Source organism: Eucyclogobius newberryi, unplaced genomic scaffold (genome assembly GCF_026437365.1).
Source record: "Eucyclogobius newberryi isolate DKJ021-1_F unplaced genomic scaffold, fEucNew1.0.hap1 SCAF_11, whole genome shotgun sequence".
Classification (NCBI taxonomy): Eukaryota; Metazoa; Chordata; class Actinopteri; order Gobiiformes; family Gobiidae; genus Eucyclogobius; species Eucyclogobius newberryi.
Genome location: NW_027315735.1, coordinates 5,033,183 through 5,052,487, shown reverse-complemented (window position 1 = coordinate 5,052,487; position 19,305 = coordinate 5,033,183). Strand labels below are relative to the sequence as shown.

Below are 19,305 nucleotides of genomic sequence, written 5' to 3'. Positions count from 1 at the left end.
AGCAAGTGCATGATTCTTACTCATTTATAATAATGTGTTAAATGTGTATGTACTGGTGTTCTGCCTAGAATCTTCCACAGCATGGGAATTAATCACATCCATCTCCATGGAGACGAGCAGCATTAACAATACCTGCTAATGTATACATGCAAGATAGAAGAGTTTAAAGCCAAACTATAGAACATTTTAGGTAAATCAAATGATAAATTGCCTCCGGAAATGTTGCAGAAAAAGGTTCAGTTGTAGTCATCTGGACTCAGTTTTAGAAAAACAAGACGTTTCAACTCTCATCCAAGAGTCATTGTCAATTTGCAAATTTAGACCGGGAACTCTGATATTTATTCTATGGTAAGCCCTGCCCACCGGGCGGGCCCTCCTGAAGTAGAATACATTTTTTTTTTGTTTCAACAGAAACCTACGCCTCTTTGTTTTCTATCAGGCTAGCCTCTTGTTTACCATCAGTCCTTTAATGGGCTATTAGTCTCCCTTTTGTGTCCCTGGCTCACTCTCCCTGAGTACCTGATTAGCATCCGAATGCCCTGGACCTCTACCTCAAAATTCCATTATAAACTACAGGAAGATTGAACCTTAACCCTCCATTCCTATTTAAAGGTTGAATGGACGATTTTTTTGGCCCAAATCTAAATCTTATTTCCTCGTGGCGTGGACGACCGATTAGACCTGCCACGTATCAATCATAAAACTCACCTACCGCTCACCTGCAGCCGCGTCAGGCTCGTCCCCACGTTTCTGCGTGTCTAAGCGCATTGATCTATCATAATATAGTTCCCTCAGTGTACGGGACAAAATGAAGACGGAGATAGACTGTTCGAGCTGACTCATAAGAGACGGCGATGCAATTTGATCCGTCGCACTAATAAACAAACGCACGTGTGTGTTGTATCAGTCCGCACGGGGGAGTGCGCATGCGCACTTCCGCCTGAGTTCGCAAATCGCCGAAAAATCGTCCATTGTGCCTTTAAAGAAGGTCTTTCTTTTTTAACAAAAATAGCCTCTTTAACTCTTCTTTCAAACTAGCTTTTTCCCCTGCTTAGAATCTTCACCTCACTGTCTTCAAGACAGAAGATTGTTGAAGATTCTAAATTCGCAAATTGACAATGACTCTTGGATGAGAGTCAAAACGTCTTGATGACTACAGCTGAACCTTTTTCTACAATGGAACTCTCCTGGACGAATGAGGGACTACACCGACATAACTCCAGAAATGTTGCACAGTGCACCTTTAAAACACAATTTTTCCTTTTATACATTATTTCCTCAATTCTATAGAGACTCATCCAACACAGTTCTGGTCAGATCTGGAACCTCGTTTATAAAGCGTACTCATTTACAAAAAATGTTATGTCACCTTCTACATTAAGTTTGTTGACGAGGAAATGAAAGTTCCGCGTGTGATCGCTGTGTGGACTTGGTTCCTGGCCTACGCTCCAGCTGTCCTGCCAAATAAAGCCTGCAGGCCAGAAAATATATACAAACAAAGAAAAAGAAATGGGCACAGCGGTATATAAAACTTTGCACATTGAGTTTTTCAGAGATGAATCAGAAGCAGATCAGTGTGTTGTTTGTACGGAGACTTTTTAGTTAGAATTCCATATAAAGCTTTATTACAGAAACTTAATAAAGCCACATGCAGTGACCTGCAGATGAACCTGCCATGGTGACAGGAAGGCTGTACTATGGTACTGGAGATTTGTGACGTCTCTGCAGGAGAAGAAACTTCACGCTTTTAAAGTTGGAATAAACCTTTTCCATCAAATGACTTTTTTGGGATTAAAATGAACTCTCTCCCAAGACAAAAGCTAAAATGCTAAAAAGACTATGCGGTTTTAGTAAACAATCATCTGATTTCAAACTTTGTCCACAAGATGAATTTATTGTTCATAATGTTAATGTGTTCTGCATGTTCATTCAACTGTTTTATGACTCGTCTTGTGAACAAATGGCTACATCGGATTTATTCCAGATCTTTCCAGCTCTGACTCGGCATGTGCTGATTGGTTGAACAATGGCGCAAAACCCAACACCCGTAGGGGTCAGTCAGAGAGAGGAGAGAAGACCAACTTGGTTCTATCAGAGAGCTACGAGGAGGAAGTTATCTTGATGAGAGAAGGCGCTCACCACTGGCCTAGCGATGCTAAGCTAACCCACAGAACAAAGAACTTTCCAGGGTCACGCCTGCGGATGCTAACTTTTCTCTCATCTATAAAAAAGAATTCCGTGCCCGTTTAGGGCTAGATTTAAACTGCAACATACAAACTCACGCAAAGGATATTGTTGCAACTTTTCAAGTCCACAACAACATTTGGATCCAACATTTTTCAAATCAGCATCATCTGTGAATCAGCGCAACGGCCCTTTTTAATCTGAGGAACGCCTCAGAGCCAAGGAGAATGCTGATCACTGAACCTGATCCAGTGCTTCTTCAGCCTGAGACTGTTCGAGCCAGAGCTCTCGAGCGGCTGTACCCAACATGTGGACCAGCGTGTGGATCGAGCTGCCGCAGTCTCCCATCGTAACCCCTGAGTGACCCCTGGAGGTCACACAGACGCACAGGTTCTCGGACACAAACAGGCCTCAGGATCACAGCTCCTGCTTCTGGTTGTATGAAAAACGCATGCATTTCACAATCTGGCTGATGAGATCACCTTAGATTATCTAACACACATATTCACGTGTATTCATTGTTGAAAAGGGCAGATATGTAAAGCGGGTTCCACACCGCCGCGGCCGAAGCTTCTAGTTTACATTCAAAGTCTATGGTAAACGCGCGTCGAGCACGTAGTGCGTTATCCGCGGCGCGATTTCTTTGTTTTTGCGGCGCAATTGGTGTGTTTTTTTACGCTCTCGACGCTTTGAGCGCGCGTATGAGCCGGCTGAGGCGACGAAAGCGGCTTACGCGACGCGTTCAGAGGCAACTGTTGTTGTGATTTTGGGCCTTACAAAAATAAATTGATTTGATTAGAGATATGTTGAGGTCTCTGCCGCTGAAGCATAGCAGCCACCGCAGCAGCCAATCAGAGCTGACGCTCCAGTGACGTACGTACGTATTGCCCCTCGCATTTCCGGTATTCCCCGTGGAATTCCCCAAGAAGCGCCACTTTTTCCTTGCTCGTCAACTATGGCAGACTAAAGACTGCTTGTGGCTGTTTGTGAGAGAAAGGAACTGTATGATGTATTCACAGCTCTGCAGTATCTGGTGTACCCAGGCACGTCGCCGCCGAGCCCGGAGCCTCCGTGTGAGGGTTTTGAAAACCAAATATGTGAAAACGACGCTCTCGATATCCGCCATTTTACACAATGAAAGGCCTCACCGACAACAACTCCACTGCTCATGCGACAACACCTCTACTGCGCATGTGCGCAGTGAGCATGAGCGTGCCGTACACGCGGCTGTGTACAGTGGCCGGGGCGTCGAGAGCGCGCGTCCACTGCGTAAACCTTTCAAATGTACACGCGCTCAAATTCTGTGCGGGCGCGTTTAGGCGTCTGCGGTCTGTACGTACCGTTAACGTTAATATGAGAAATGTTTCAATGAAAAAGCCTGAAAATGATGTTCACACTACACTGACTGTTCTACGTTTCCATACTTTCTAAATGAGACCCCTGTTTTTTAATAAATAGCCCCTTTCAGGACAAATTATAGAAATAACAGATGGACCAGAAAAGAGACACTTTCACCTTCACACACCATTAACAAAGGTAGTTATTTTATTTTTGTAAACTAGACTTCATCATCATATTTTTGCAATGAAATGTGTTAAAAGCTGCCTTATCTAATGATGGACTGCAAAATGAACACAAACATGCTTATGCACTTACATTATTTTGCACTTACATTATTTTGGATAATATCGTCAATTTTAATAATTTCATATTATGTTATCTCTAAATTCCAATGACGTTTCTTTTCCCCCCACTACGACCTCCAAATCTCTCCATTACACGTCGTCCTGTTTATGTAGCTGCCAAAAGCACATTTGCCCCATCCTATTGATCATATTTACCATGTTACTTCTCAACAAGGGCAGCTCCTAATAGTTATTGAGCTAAACCTTAAATGCACGGCGTCAGTCAAGGACATCTCTGGCTCTCCGCCTTGCCTTTCCTCCTCACTCTTTTTGAGTTTGCAAACTATTCACACTAATAAATCATTTCATTTAACAGTAATCGGAGTTGTACCTTGAACCGTTTGTCCTGACAGATGATTCATGACAAGAGCTGGTGTAGAGAAAATGCTGCATTGTTTTAATATGTATATTCATTCAATACTGTCAACCGTTTCATAAATCAATGAGGAGGTAAAAATGGGTGATGACAAAAGTCGTCAAGGTTTCTGTGCAGCACTCAATAGCTGATTTTTTAAATTTCAGAGTGGCTATGAATGTTCAGAAATGTGTCCTAAGAATTTTAAAAGTAGTTGCTAGAGTCATAAAATTCGCCGACCTCGCACATAAACATAACCATGTTTATGTGCTAAAAGTAAGTTGGCATGTTTTGAAAATGCAAGGATTTAAATTAACCAAGAATATTTTTTATTTCGGGTGTGTAAATTCTGGGGCTGGTGCAAAAAGTATTTAAGAGGTTACTAAAGGATCACAAAGTTTCAGTCCAATCTTGACAAAATAATCTTTGATAAATCAGATGAGGAGTACCAAACCAAAGACTGAACAACTTTTAAATAAATAAGATAAAAACCTACTCATCCAGGTACATAAACACAATACAATTAAAATAAATAGCAATTAAATAAATTACTTTCACTTACAAGGATATGTTATACACTGGTTATCAGGTTTTTATCAGAATATTATATCACTTACTGTTGCAGCCATGACAATTTTATAATTAGGAGATTTATATATATATTTTTTCAAGACTTTTGTGGCCCGTAGGCTTTAATAGACGGGAGAGGACAGTGTGAAATGGGGAGTGAGAGAGAGGGAGGACATGCAGCAAATCGTCGGGATTCTAACTCACGACACTGGCCGGCTGCACTCGACCTGGCACATGTGCTGTGCTTTAACTACTCGACCTTCAGGTAGCACAACAACAAACAAACAAACAAACAAACAAACAAAACATGTTATATGACACAATGTAAAGAAGAACTACCACCATATTTAATTACTTGCCACATGGAAATAAATCCTATTAATACAAGGCTGCTGTAGTGTAAAAATATAACTTAAACATTTACTAAATCTAAAATTATATTCAACTTCTCTCAGTTTCTATTTGTGTGCACTGTGGAGAGCTCCTTATTTTCTGACCCAGACTCACCCGTGTGTGGACACTGAATAACAACTCTACAGGTGAGCCCTGTCCCAGCACGGGGCTTCAGCTTACTGCTCCTACAGTGCAAAAAAAACTATCTAGCCTTGGTTAGAAGGACCTGAATTCAGAATACTAATCCTCATTTGTGTAGTTTTGACCAGGTTAGATTGAAATGCTTACGTGATAATTAAATTAAGCTGGAGTTAAGAAAATAAATAAGTAAACATTTAAATATGTTGGCTTGAAATAAGAACAATCTGGGACCATTAAGTAAAAAAAAACATGTTTTTTCTCTGGACTTTCTCTTCTAACGTTCATCAAGCAATAAAGTAAAATAACAGAACAGTAAAGTAAAACAATAGAATAGGTGAATTCTCAAAGGTGGAATGTTTAATCTCTCCCTCGTGTGGGTTTGTTGGTCACTCTCGTGCAGAACCGATCCGTCCACATGTCTCTCGGGCCCTACACTGATCTGGTCCCCACAAGGATTCACGTTCATCTTATTGATTACTGGTCAAACAGATGGGCACATGACCTATTTCAATAGAAACATTTACATTTCTTACAGGCAGAAAGACAATTGACGCAGGTACAAGAAAACAAAGGATACAAAGGCCACAGGAAAGGCACAGTTGGTCACATTGACATCAAGTAAATTAACACCTCTTGTTCTTTGAAAAACAATGCCCTAGTGTGGCATGGCCCGGAACATCCTGGGCCCCCCACAATGTCCCACAAGCAGACAGAGATCAGACTTTGATCAAAAGAATCACAGCACATTACACAGCATATGATTATCAGTTATATTCTAACAGGAGGGCCCAGGTAAGATCAGGAGCCGAGAAGTATATAATGTCACAGCTGATCTGTGCAGAAGATGCTGCTGCAGCATGTTCAGATCATGCTTATTGTTAGGCAGGAAACGTGATATACAGGAAAAATGTAATACTTTACTAGAATGTGTTCCTTATATTTCTATTTGGATCAGTTGGTTGGATGTATGAAGTTATTAGAGCAGAATGCCATCCATCCATCCATCTTCTGCCGCTTTATCCGGGGCCGGGTCGCGGGGGCAGCAGTCTGAGCAGGGACTCCCAGACTTCCTTCTCCCCAGACACTTCCTCTAACTCCTCTGGGGGGATCCCGAGGCGTTCCCAGGCCAGCCGAGAGACATAGTCTCTCCAGCGTGTCCTGGGTCTTCCCCGGGGCCTCTTCCCGGTGGGACATGCCTGAAACACCTCCCGAGGGAGGCGCCCAGGAGGCATCCGGAACAGATGCCCGAGCCACCTCAGCTGGCTCCTCTCGACGTGGAGGAGCAGCGGCTCTACTCCGAGCTCCCCCCGTGTGGCCGAGCTCCTCACCCTATCTCTAAGGGAGCGCCCAGCCACACGGCGGAGGAAACTCATTTCGACCGCTTGTATCCGCGATCTTGTTCTTTCGGTCACTACCCAAAGCTCATGACCATAGGTGAGGGTAGGAACGTAGACCGACCGGTAAATAGAGAGCTTTGCCTTTCGGCTCAGCTCCCTCTTCACCACAACGGTCCGATACAGCGACTGCATCACTGCAGCCGCTGCACCGATCCGCCTGTCAATCTCACGCTCCATCCTTCCCTCACTCGTGAACAAGACCCCGAGATACTTGAACTCCTCCACTTGGGGCAAGGACACCCCACCCACCTGGAGAGGGCAAGCCACCTTTTTCCGGTCGAGAACCATGGCCTCGGATTTGGAGGTGCTGATTCTCATCCCAGCCGCTTCACACTCAGCTGCAAACCGTCCCAGTGCATGTTGCAGGTCCGGGTTTGATGGAGCCATCAGGACAACATCGTCTGCAAACAGCAGAGATGAGATCCTGTGGTCCCCAAACCGGACACCCTCCGACCCCCGACTGCGCCTAGAAATTCTGTCCATAAAAATTATGAACAGAACCGGTGACAAAGGGCAGCCCTGGCGGAGTCCAACATGCACTGGGAACAGGTCTGACTTACTGCCGGCAATGCAAACACAGCTCCTGCTCCGGTCATACAGGGACCGGACAGCCCTGAGCAAAGGGCCCCGGACCCCGTACTCCCGGAGCACCCCCCAAAGGACACCCCGAGGTACACGGTCGAAAGCCTTCTCCAGATCCACAAAGCACATGTGGACCGGTTGGGCAAACTCCCATGAACCCTCGAGCACCCGATGGAGGGTATAGAGCTGGTCCAGTGTTCCACGACCGGGACGAAAACCGGATAAATAAGTGATTTGTGGATAAACATGAAATTCCATACATTTTCTTATCCAGAGTAAAAACATTACCCATTTGGTACATTTTTAAGACCCTTTTTTCAAAAATGTATCGGGATACATATCGTAATGAGGGAATTGTATCGGAATACACAAGTATCGGGATACGTATCGTATCGTGACCCCTGTATCGGGATTCGTATCGTGACCCCTGTATGGGTCTTGCCAATACTTAGCCCTAGTAGGAACGTAGATCGAATGGTAAATCGAGAGCTTTGCCTTTCGACTCGGCTCCTTCTTTACCACAACAATCTGATGCAACGACTGCATCACTGCAGCCGCTGCACCGATCCAACTGTTAATCCCACGCTCCATCCTTCCCTCACTCGTGAACAAGACCACGAGATACTTGAACTCCTCCACTTGGGGCCAGGACTCCCCACCGACCTGGAGAGGGCAAGCCACCTTTTTCCGGTCGAGAACCATGGCCTCGGATTTGGAGGTGCTGATTCTCATCCCAGCCGCTTCACACTCGGCTGCAAACCGTCCCAGTGCAGCTGCAGGTTCGGGTTTGATGGATCCATCAGGACAACATCGTCTGCAAACAGCAGAGATGAGATCCTGTGGTCCCCAAACCGGACACCCTCTGACACCTGACTGCGCCTGGAAACTCTGTCCATAAAAACTATGACCAGAACCTTCTTGTAGGTATATAGAATCTATTTTTTTCTTTTCTCCTTTTGCTTAACTGGACTCAATATGCCATTAACATTAAAAGATGCTATTAGTAATGTTTCAGATGCCATTGTATGAACCATGTTGTTGAGTGTTCACTGAGCTGGTAATGAGGCTGCAAAATCTAACGCTTCCTCTGGTATAGTGAAACTTATTATTTTTCTATCCACGTTGATCTTCAGCATTTCAGGATAAAGCAGAGCGTATTTCACGTTCTTCTCTCAGGCAGGATTTCACCAGATCAAATGTTAGGTTTAGGTTTAGGGCATTTCTTGACCACCCGTCATTGAAGAAAGAGACATGAAGTTTGTTTGATCTGGTCAGGCCCACGTCTAGATGCAGTCATGACACGCTGTTTATCACTGAAGTTGTGGAACTTCATTATAATTTGGCCTTGGACGCTGATTTGGAGCAATGTGCTAGTCAATCTTTATTTTCCCAGCTTTTGTTGAAAGTTTTAGATATTCAAGGATCCAAGTCTCCATATATTTGGTCACATCTTTCCCCTCAGAATACCGGTACCAGTAACCTGCAGAGTTCCTCCGCGGTTACAATTCGGGCTCAATGTTTGTCCGCCCGGTCTCCCCAGGTGAACTCGTAATGAAGATGGATAAATCAACGGAATCGACCGTTGCCAGACAGACATGACCAAGCTAGGCAACCATCATCCCGGAAGCCAAAATCAATTTTCCCCAATGGACCTGTTCAATATTGTGGTTTACAATGAACAAAGTGTCAATGAAGATCTGCGTATGTTATAGTTCAATACTAAAAACCTGAAAAAAGCATAATATGTCCTCTTTAAGTCTTCTAATTTGTTTCCTATACAGAACCGAAACTCCAAAACAAACGCACACTTTTACAGCAAGGTAGATGGCATGCGTTTTATATTTAGCATTACAGACATTAAGAGTCACCATTAAAACCCAAACGATTTCTCGAGCAGATTCTTTTCTTTTCCACATCAATAACTCCACACGCAGCTTTCACACTTCACCGCAGGTCAGCCTCTCGCAGTCAGTCCGTCTTTCAGCGCAGCACCAGGGAGGCTTTGAGCCGGAGAGACATAAGGTACCCCACACATCATGTACCACTGACACCGCTCACCGCACTCGGCACGAGCAGGTACAGGCCCATGTCTATATCGCAATAAGGAGCACATCTGACAGGTAAAGGATATAAGGCAAGCGGTGGTAGTATGGAGCCGATGTTTTATTCATGTGACCTACAATTGTGGAAACACGGATAGTTCAAACTGCGCAAGGATTTCAGTCGTTGCCTGTTAGGTTACAAAGCTGTCATATTTTAGGGCATGGCAGGTAGTGGATGTGATCAAATGGGAGTCTTTTCTTTTACATTTTTAGACATGTTTAGTATGCACTATGAACCGAATGCTGATTTCACAATGTTGCAGAAATTGTTGTGTAAAGATTGGCATTTTTGTGAAGGGATGTTAAGATTTGTGACTCTACTGGATATATTTTAGACAAGAGGGAAAAAGAAGGTCATTTTGTTAGATAGGCTCACAATGGAGATCTCATGTTTGGAAAGAATTCTGTTTGGAAAAATGTATCACAGTATTATAACACCATGTCAAAGTGCACACTATTAGTTGTTGCTGGAGATACTGTGGCTGCCATCTGGCCCATCATTATCATTTGTTTTGGGACTGTCCCGTACATGAATATTGGACGGAGATTTATAAAGCGCTGAGATTGATTTCCAACATTAACATCCCATTTGACTGTAAGAGATTGGCCACATTTCCATAATAGCTGTACGGGGGCAGTTTGAAGGGTCCAAAGACTGATCTGTGAGGTATTGGCTCCAAGAAGGTGCTGGCTGGTTTTCGGAGCTGTGCCAGTTCAAATGTGGTTTATGTATCTGGGACATAAAACTCCTGCAATGGACAAGTCAATGGATACCCTTGGAATGTAGTACTTTTGGCATTGGGGGAAAAAGCGCTCACAAAGAAAATGGATCTTGCGAAATGGGCCGATTGACCGTGTCCACATAACAAGGAACATTAAAGTATGGAGAAGATTAGCTTTGCGGTAAACTTGGAAAGTGACAATTGTATTAATCATTGGAGTAAACAAACACGTTTCTAGAGTATCTTTCGTAACTCAAGTAGTTTTATGAAGACAAGCCGGTGGTGAAATGTATTCACTCTTTTATGGAACCTAAACAGACAACTGAGGGATTGCACATTTTAGATATTTCATTTTAAAACTGTTAACAATTGCCTAATGTGTCTTCTCACAATAATGATAGTTTGACATGTCAATGCAGCCAAGACAGTAGAAGAGGTTAAATAGGGAAAGCAAGGTTTGAATGCAGATCATTGTAAAAATACAGTTTAAAACATCATCTAAAAGCACTGAACACCACATTTAAATTGCATTTGTATATCATTATTGTGTCCCTGATGGGCTTCCATAGGGGCTTCAGAATGGACTTGGTACAATGGAACACAAACTTTTTTCTCCCATAACAACTGTTTTGCAGTCAGAGAAACTCTTCTTAAATAGTTGCCAAAATCCTGCATTACCATAACAAAGTTGCTTGTGTGTGCTCTTATAAAATCATGAATTACATTATCATTATTATTATCATTATGAACAATAATTTATGCGGCGCAGACAGAATGAGCAAGTGCATGATTGTTGTGTAGTGTACTTATTTGACTGAAAAGAAACACTGTTCGTTTCTTTTCTTTACAAATAGTAATTAGCATGCTCCCTCTTGACGAGTTGGACTTCCAGAGGGCAGAACAAATAAAAACAGATTAAACTATTTTGACTGCAACTCGATAGACTATTAGCAAATAAAAACAAAAGGCATACAGGCAGGATAAATACTTTCTCTTTTGAAGGATTTTTGATGAATGCCTTTGTATTAGTTTGTCTGAACAGGTCTAGAGGAGATTATGCATACAAATTACTTTTTCTTTGCATGTTCAAAACTCTGCATTAGTCATTTTAGTTCACGTTAAGATGTTTTTCACTTTGCATAACTTTAATAATTGGCTGAACTGAAGTGTCATTGCAGTCTGTTTACTAAGGACTTATTACATAATGTTGTCTATTTACTAAACCAAAAAGTAGTACCCATTTATATCCTTAGTAAGTATACAGAGCCCCTGAAAAACGAAAAACAAATGATCTAGTGCGCACAAGATACATTGCTTCTGTGTGCTCCTGTGGTGATTTGTGAGACTAAAGTTTGAGGGAAGCTGCCTTGAGTTCTTATGTGAACTATGTCGTATCTTCGTATTTTCTACGTTTTACAATGAGATTTTTGTATTAGTAATGTCAGTTTATCTAGGCCTAAGCCCCAGAGCCTCTGTATAACCTGTATAAGTGACATTTGTACACTTTTGTGATAAATTTAGTTGCTAGTTTTTGTGTAGTTGAAACTCAACAAGGACATTTTTATGATTTTTGCAGATTGACATTATATTAACATTATCATTGGTCATTTCTAAATAATATCGCACATTCCTTGTATTGCGTGTCACGAAATCTATAACAATATGTTTAGACCAATACCATAACATTTGTCCTAGCTCCATGCAGTTTGTCTCTTTAGTAACCATCATGTTTTTTCCTCCACAGAACGTGTTTCCAGATCCTTCCAAATACTGTGGGCCGTACAAGCCGCGGGCCCCGGTGACAGATAAGCAGACGAGAGGACATGCTAATGTGCACTCCCATGACACCATCGGTAAGGCTTATCGGCAACACCACACCACGTGACCGCCGCTCTCCTCTGCCAAGACGGAGGAGAAGACGGCACAGGCTTCACACGGAACAATGAGGGGGACACAGACCATGATCAGTAAAGATACGCTGGTTACATTTACTCAAGTAACATTGTGCCTTTAGAGTAGTTTCACCGCACAATTTTTCAGTGAAATTTCCTTTAAAGGTGCACAATGTAACATTTTACCATTTTTATTAGTATTATCTTGTCATACGCTAGCCGTTTTTATTTTATTTTATCTTTATTTTTTCCCCTCCATTCCTTATTAGAAAATGAGAGGTTTTGTCTATAAGAGTTTTGTTTATAAGAGTTCTTCTATTAAGAGTGTTTTTTAAACTTCCTATAAGTTATCTGTCCTTTTCTTCTGTATCTACCTGCGTTGCAACAATGAAATTTCCCCATGTGTGGATAATAAAGGAATATCTTATCTTATTTCACTTCCATGGAGGTGTTATTGCTTTGCCTGAAAGGGTTAATAGTGTGCCCTCCTTGAAAAGCATGGATTCTCATGGTGAGTTGGGTCGCCTCTCCACAGATCTAACCTGTGACATGGCCTGGTGGTGTCGGCATGGGTTCATGGAGATAGACGTGTTTAATGCCACACTGGAAAGCAATAACATATCCATGGCGACGAGCAAGTGGCGAAACCGTCCACCAGAAAACTTATTGCACCTTGTACTTGTCCCTTCCTTGAGTAAATACTTTGCACATGTTGAGTAATCGTCACGTACTGTAAGCGATATGTATGTTTGTGCTACTTTTAAATGAAAGGTAATAGCTGTAAATGTGCCCCTATTGGTTTAAAATGGTATTACAAGTATGACTACGAGTGTCCGGCTCATTCTGCTTTCCGATTGGAGAAAAAGCTAAGGACCAAACACAGATATTATGAATATACTTTAATATTACATACATCCTACAATCCTACATACTTAAATATTGTGTTGATGTATATTTGAGCAATAATAAACCCTAACTCACAAGCACTTGAGGAACATTTTTACCAACTATAAAGTAACTACTTTTACACTGTTATTTTCTAAACATCATTTATGCCGCGCTCGTATCATTTTGTTCCCACTCACATGAAACTTCTATTTTGGCCTCAGGGATGATCGCTATGGACCAGGGCGGCCGTGTTGCTGCTGGCACCTCGACCAACGGGATGACACACAAAGTGCCCGGGTTTGTACACCATGGTGAAATGTCCAGCACCCATGTGAAATGGGCCGGGAACATTATCTATTGTCAACTAATTTTTATTTATTTATGTAGTATTTGAATGTACATGTACAACAACCATCTTTATTTTGTATAATAACTACTAAGATTGTAAAAATAAATACATAATAATCTTAATTTAGTATAATAACTACTAAGATTAAAAAATAATCATAATTTTGTATAATAACTACTAATATTTAAAAAATAAATAATAATCAAAATATTGTATAATAACTACTAAGATTGTAAAAAAACAAAAACAAATACCCTAATACAAATTTATACTAAAACTATTGTTGAAACAAGATACTAATTTGAGCAAGTATTGATACTGAAGAAACGGCACAAATAGCACAAAGTTTGACCTTTCCAAAGTAGTTTTAGAATGATCTTGATTTATTAGAAGAAACAATTATTTCTATTGGACATTGAGACTTTTTAGCCAAATAAGTCATGAGGTACAGTATAAAAACACTAATAACTACAATTTTATTGTCGCTAAGCGTTTGCCTTCAGGGAAGAAGTGATCCACTTCTCTGATGTTCTCTTTAAACAAACATTTATTTTGTATTCGACTGATCATCTTTTCAGCCTCAGCATCTGTCAAAACCATCTCAATCTCACCTCTGACGACTTCTGTCTAAATATAACTGCATTTGAAGTACTTTGAAAACCCACAGAAAATCTCTCTTTATCTAGTACTTCTTTGCCACTCAAAGGGGTGCAGTGGGGTTGAAGTAGTAAAGTAAAGTAGCGGTTTTGTAGTTTTGATCAGTCGGAAAGGGCTGCTTTTGACTCGCAACAAAGTCAAACTGGAGAAACAAACAAGGTGTAATAATGACGATGAAGGGTGCGGAAAACGGGGACTAACTTTGGACAAAAAATCCTGAACCAGAACAAATTCTAACTGTCAGAACTAAACCATGAGTGCTCCAAATTTGAGCACACACAAATGTCTAAACCAGGACATATATATATTGAATCAGTCAGAGTTTTATTTTATCGGTGAACTTTTGAACCAAGGCTGCATTCACACTGGCCTTGGTCTGGCCCTGTTCTACTTTAGGAGTCATTTACGGGACGTCCTGCTTAAGACAAGTCGAGGTTCAGCTCCAGGTTTAGGCCCAGTTTAATCCCAATGTTGATGTGTAAATGTGACGGGAGCATGAAGATCTCAGCTGCAGTTTTCTGGGGTTACATCCACACTCAAGCTGTTATATAATCAGATTTTTTTTTTTTTTAAATTATGCAATTATTGAAATGACTACCGGTAAATCGGATGCAAGTATTTATTTCTGATCATGGTCTGCCTGCGGTCAGTCAGATTTTGATGTGCATGTAAACATAGCCAGGGACACAGTGGTGTAGCGTCGTCCAGAAACACAGAGGTTAGCGGTTCAATCCATGTTTTTGCGGTTGTGACTATTTCTCCTGTGTTTTTAATGTTTGGTGCTCCAGAGTCATTCTTTTCTCACAATGTTTTTGTCATAAAGATATGTATGAAAATTCCAATAAGGTGACAGAAATGGAGGCTGCAGACCAGAGGTTACGTGTCACAGCTACGTGCCAAGCCGCCTCCTTCAAACATTACACCTGAAGAGAGGAAGGCACTCTCAGCACTACAAAAAGATCACAGCATTAACATTCTTCCAGCGGACAAGGGACGCTACACTGTGATCCTCAAGACACCTGATTATGAAGCCAGAGTCCACTGCCTCCTCGAGGACACGACCACATACGAACGTTTACAAAATCTTGAAAAAGAGTAGGTGATTGACAGGTCTCTGTATTACAGACTGTATCCTGGGGAAGCTATTCCATGCATTTATGGCCTTCCAAAAATCCACAAAGGGATGTCCCACTCAGACCCATTGTGTGCAGCACAGACTCCATCACATACAATGTGGCCAAGCATTTAACAACCATCTTGGCACCATTGGTGGGGAAAACACACATCATTTTGTGGACAAAGTGAAACATCTCCAACTGGACCCAGATGACCTCATGGTTTCATATGATGTCGTGTCCCTTTTCACCTGCATCCCGACCTCTGAGGCAGTAGCAGCGGTGAGGACCAGACTGCAGGAAGACACCACCTTACAGGAAAGGACCAAACTGACACCTGAACACATATGCAAACTACTAGACATCTTTCTTAACGCCACAAACTTTCAATTCCGGGGACAATTTTACAGACAGATTCATGGATTTCAGAGCTTTGGATTTCAGATCAAAGATGTTGACATGGGCACGAGTTTCCTGGTTATGACTATATTTATGTGAGGTTTTCATGCACACAGGAAAACAGCAGTGGTTCATGGAGACGTTAGGGCCAGTGGAACTATTCTACTGACAGCAAGTTGGGTCAAGAAAGACACCTCTGCTCTTGCTGAGGACACACTACATGATTTTAGCCAAGTTTTCTGTCATCTCTGGTTGAAAACAGTCTTAGCTGCTTCAGTCTCGTAGTGCAGAGCAGTTACGACTGGACTCACAACTGACAATAAATAAATGGTCTAGTCAAGAACAAATACAATTACCAGTTCTAGAGTTCCTTGTTTCCCCTGAGCTCGCCCGTCTCTCCCATAGTGGTTGTACATGGAGCACTTTGAGAAAAAGGAACTGACCTTCTTTTCAGGCATTGCTCCACGTCTTTGGTACTGCTACGTGGATGACACATTTGTGACAATCAAGAAACAAGAGCTGGAAGTGTTCTCAGAGCACATCAATGTAGTGGACCCGGGTATCAGGTTTACAAGAGAAGACTCTTGGCCGGAATGCTTGGAGTGAATGTTCCATGGTCAGACTGAGATGGCAATTAACAATTCAAAACAAAATATCATTGTCATCTATAAATGCAAAGCTTGATCCCATATACAGTAATTGTATTATTCTTATTTAAAAATTGTGTCGACTAATTATTTTATCTGGATTAAAGGAATTTGTATGGCTCACACACACTTAAATCGTTCTGAAAGTGTTTCCCAGTCAGCACATGTCGAATAACCTCTGCACCGTAAATACAATGTCATCTGTGCTATATTTTTTCACAAATTACACAAATACTACTACTTACTTTGACTGTCATGACCCCACCCTAAACATATTGTGTTTTCTTACACTCCAGGCGCGTGGGGGACTCTCCTATCGCGGGCGCGGGGGCTTACGCAGACAGCTCGGTGGGAGGAGCAGCAGCCACAGGAGACGGAGACGTGATGATGCGCTTTCTTCCCAGGTACAAACACCTCTGTAATCCCCATTCAGCTCCACTGTGACACATCTGACATTCACTTCTTCAAAAGCAACGCTCCAGTCGGATGTTTGAACTGTCAGGCCTAGTTTTTAATCATCTCGACAAAGACAAAATAATACCACTAAACACAGTAAAAACGCGGGATAAAAGTCAAACAATGGTGATGTGTGGAGCGGGGGCGTGACTGTGTTGCCCCCAAACTGTCACGTCAAGCAGGCTGCATTTGACTTAAGCTGAATTTTGCATCTGCGCTCCGAGAGTAGAGGTTCTTAGAAGTGTGTCGTACTGTATGCGTTTGAAGCCGTGTTGTTATTTATATTTGTCCGCGCAGGAAAAGCTCAGGAGAGTGCGCCGGAGCTGTGGGGAGTTGAGTGGGTTTTGAAAAAAGGGGACAGAATGTGGACAGAATAGTGTGTAGAGTTTAGTTTGGTCCTCTGCTGCGGAATAGTAAACATGTGGGATTTCAGAGAGTGTGAGACGGATAAAATGTTCAAATGTAAAATACTGTTAGAAAGGAGCAAGCACAGGTCAACAAATAAAGCAATGTGAGAATGTTGTTGAATCATGGCTCTTCTTAAAGCTGGACTTGTGTAACCTTTAAGAAGGAAAGTCTGCAACCTGCTCGTCTCTATAGATTTGTTTTTTGTTTTGTGAAATAACGGCTGGAACAAGTTAATTGATTCATCGCAACTAACGTATTATTGTTAAGAACCGTCAGGGCGATATACACAAAGTTCAAAATGTAATGCGCTAAGAGGAGAGAATTTATGGATCAGGCGGAGCAGGAATCAGAATGACCCTGGAAACATGTAAAATAAGTGTTTCTCATAAAAAAAATCTAAAATAAATTGTCTGTAAATCTACTCCATCAATTCTTCGTAAAAATCTCATTCACTGGCCTTTATGGCAAAAAAACAACCTGTTTTCATGCCCTCACATCTTAGCCCTGGGGCCTCATTTATAAAGCTTGCCTTCTCACTCTGCAGTGCGTAGGCTGCCCTCAGCGCCGTCCCTGGAATTGATAAAACTAGCACTAGGAGCAGGACTTTGCTCGACTCTGAGACCCTGTTGTAAGCTCTGCTCAAAGTCTGGAGACACGGGGGAAAGTGCACATTCATGAGAGGAGCAGAAGCGCAGAGAGTTTGAGGAAGTGTTTGGTTCAGGAAATCATCAGCAAACTCATCTTTTAGCTTAAAATTATCCCAAACACGGAGAAGGGCTGTTTATTCCACTCATTAGTACATGACACATATGAAGCCATATTCCCGGTGCCCTTTTATGGTGAGGCGTGGGGAGGGCGTGACCTGGGTTCAAGTTCACAGCTTTCCAGCTGCAGGTGAGATCTACAAAGCACAAATTGCCTGGTGGACAGCGCAGTGTGTTTTATAAATCTGAGGTTTGCGTCGAGTAAACCTGTGCGCAGCAATGGTTTATAAATGAGGCCCTGACCTGTAACATGGCCTGGAAGTGTCACCTGCTTGTCCCCATAGGAGAGAGATGGAACGTTCCAGGCAAAGCAATAACTGCTCCACCTGGAAAGTTACATAGATGACAGAGCAACTAAACTGACCCAAATAATAACCTAAAAGGACTCAATAACTCCTCCCAAAATGTCAGTAAGACCCAGCGTCTGTAGTCACAGCTGCCTCGGGATTGATTCAAGGACACATGGCAACCATACTGCGCCAATGGCCTCTGATTACCACCAGTCACAGCCACTGAACATATAAAGGTATTAAAAATATAGTAAAAACTGTGAAAGTTTTTCTTAAGAATGGTTAATTATTTAATCCAGCGTTGCCGTTTCCCAGCATACGCAGTGTAGGGCCCGCCAGCCACGAGAGGGCCTGTCCAAAAAAAGTCACCGCATCAAAGGTCACACACTGTAATATTTGGTAGGACCGCCTTTAGCTTTGATCACATCACACATTCACTGTGGCAGTTTCAATAAGCTTTTGCAATATTAAGAGATTTATTTCCATCCAGTGTGTCATTATGGTTCACACAGATCTTGTATTTATGATGGAGAGAGTGACCACTGCACAAAGCTTTCCCCAATGTGAATTTAACCCTAATAACTGTAATTACTAAAAATGTATTGCATTACATTACTGCATTCCTAAACAAACCAATTACAGTAATCCCTTACTTTGTTACTGCCCTACACTGGGGACAAGTCATGCTTTTGTAATTTGTACTCTATTTGTTCATTTATGTATAAATATGGATTGTATGGTATTGCGCTTGCTTTTGAAATAGATGGTAGATTGGTCCTTGTGTAATGTAAAGGATCAAGCGATTACTAAACTGGCAAACTAAACGCGCCCCCAGGAACCAACTTGCAACGGCCCCGGATCCAGAATTACATATAGCACCACATATGTATTATTGACTTCACATTTTCACATTATTATTTCCCATTATTATTAAACGGAATAATGGCCAATGTTCAAAATGTATCTAAATATTCACACATCACATCGCTTTATGAAAAAATAAGGCGATGTAAAAATTAGAGTTGGAATGCCAGCACCCAAATCTAACAAGTTTCTGAGCTGTAGAGCCGAGTAGACCAGATGTTCATATGTTTTTTCCAACTTGTAAAAAGCTTTTCCCGCTATGTTTGTTTACAAAACCTAGTCATTTCACACCCATCTCCACTAATGGTTTTACTTGGCACTTTAAAAATCCTTCACACTTGATCATCGCTCAATCCCAAAAGACCCCAACACGACATCAAAGTTCATTCTGTTCTGCTCCGCTTCTACATGCAGTTATTTGCCATTAACGTCTCGGTTACAGGCC

At 42.0% G+C, this 19,305-nt stretch overlaps 1 protein-coding gene across 1 annotated transcript in view; it reads left to right on the top strand.

Annotated features, from left to right (window-relative positions):
* Positions 1 to 19,305, top strand: part of aga (aspartylglucosaminidase) — a 32,647-nt gene that overhangs the window by 10,231 nt on the left and 3,111 nt on the right. The window contains exons 5-7 of the mRNA XM_072435211.1: positions 11,876 to 11,984; positions 13,133 to 13,208; positions 16,375 to 16,482. Coding sequence (XP_072291312.1) covers positions 11,876 to 11,984; positions 13,133 to 13,208; positions 16,375 to 16,482 — 293 coding nt within the window. The remainder of the gene's footprint in view (positions 1 to 11,875; positions 11,985 to 13,132; positions 13,209 to 16,374; positions 16,483 to 19,305) is intronic.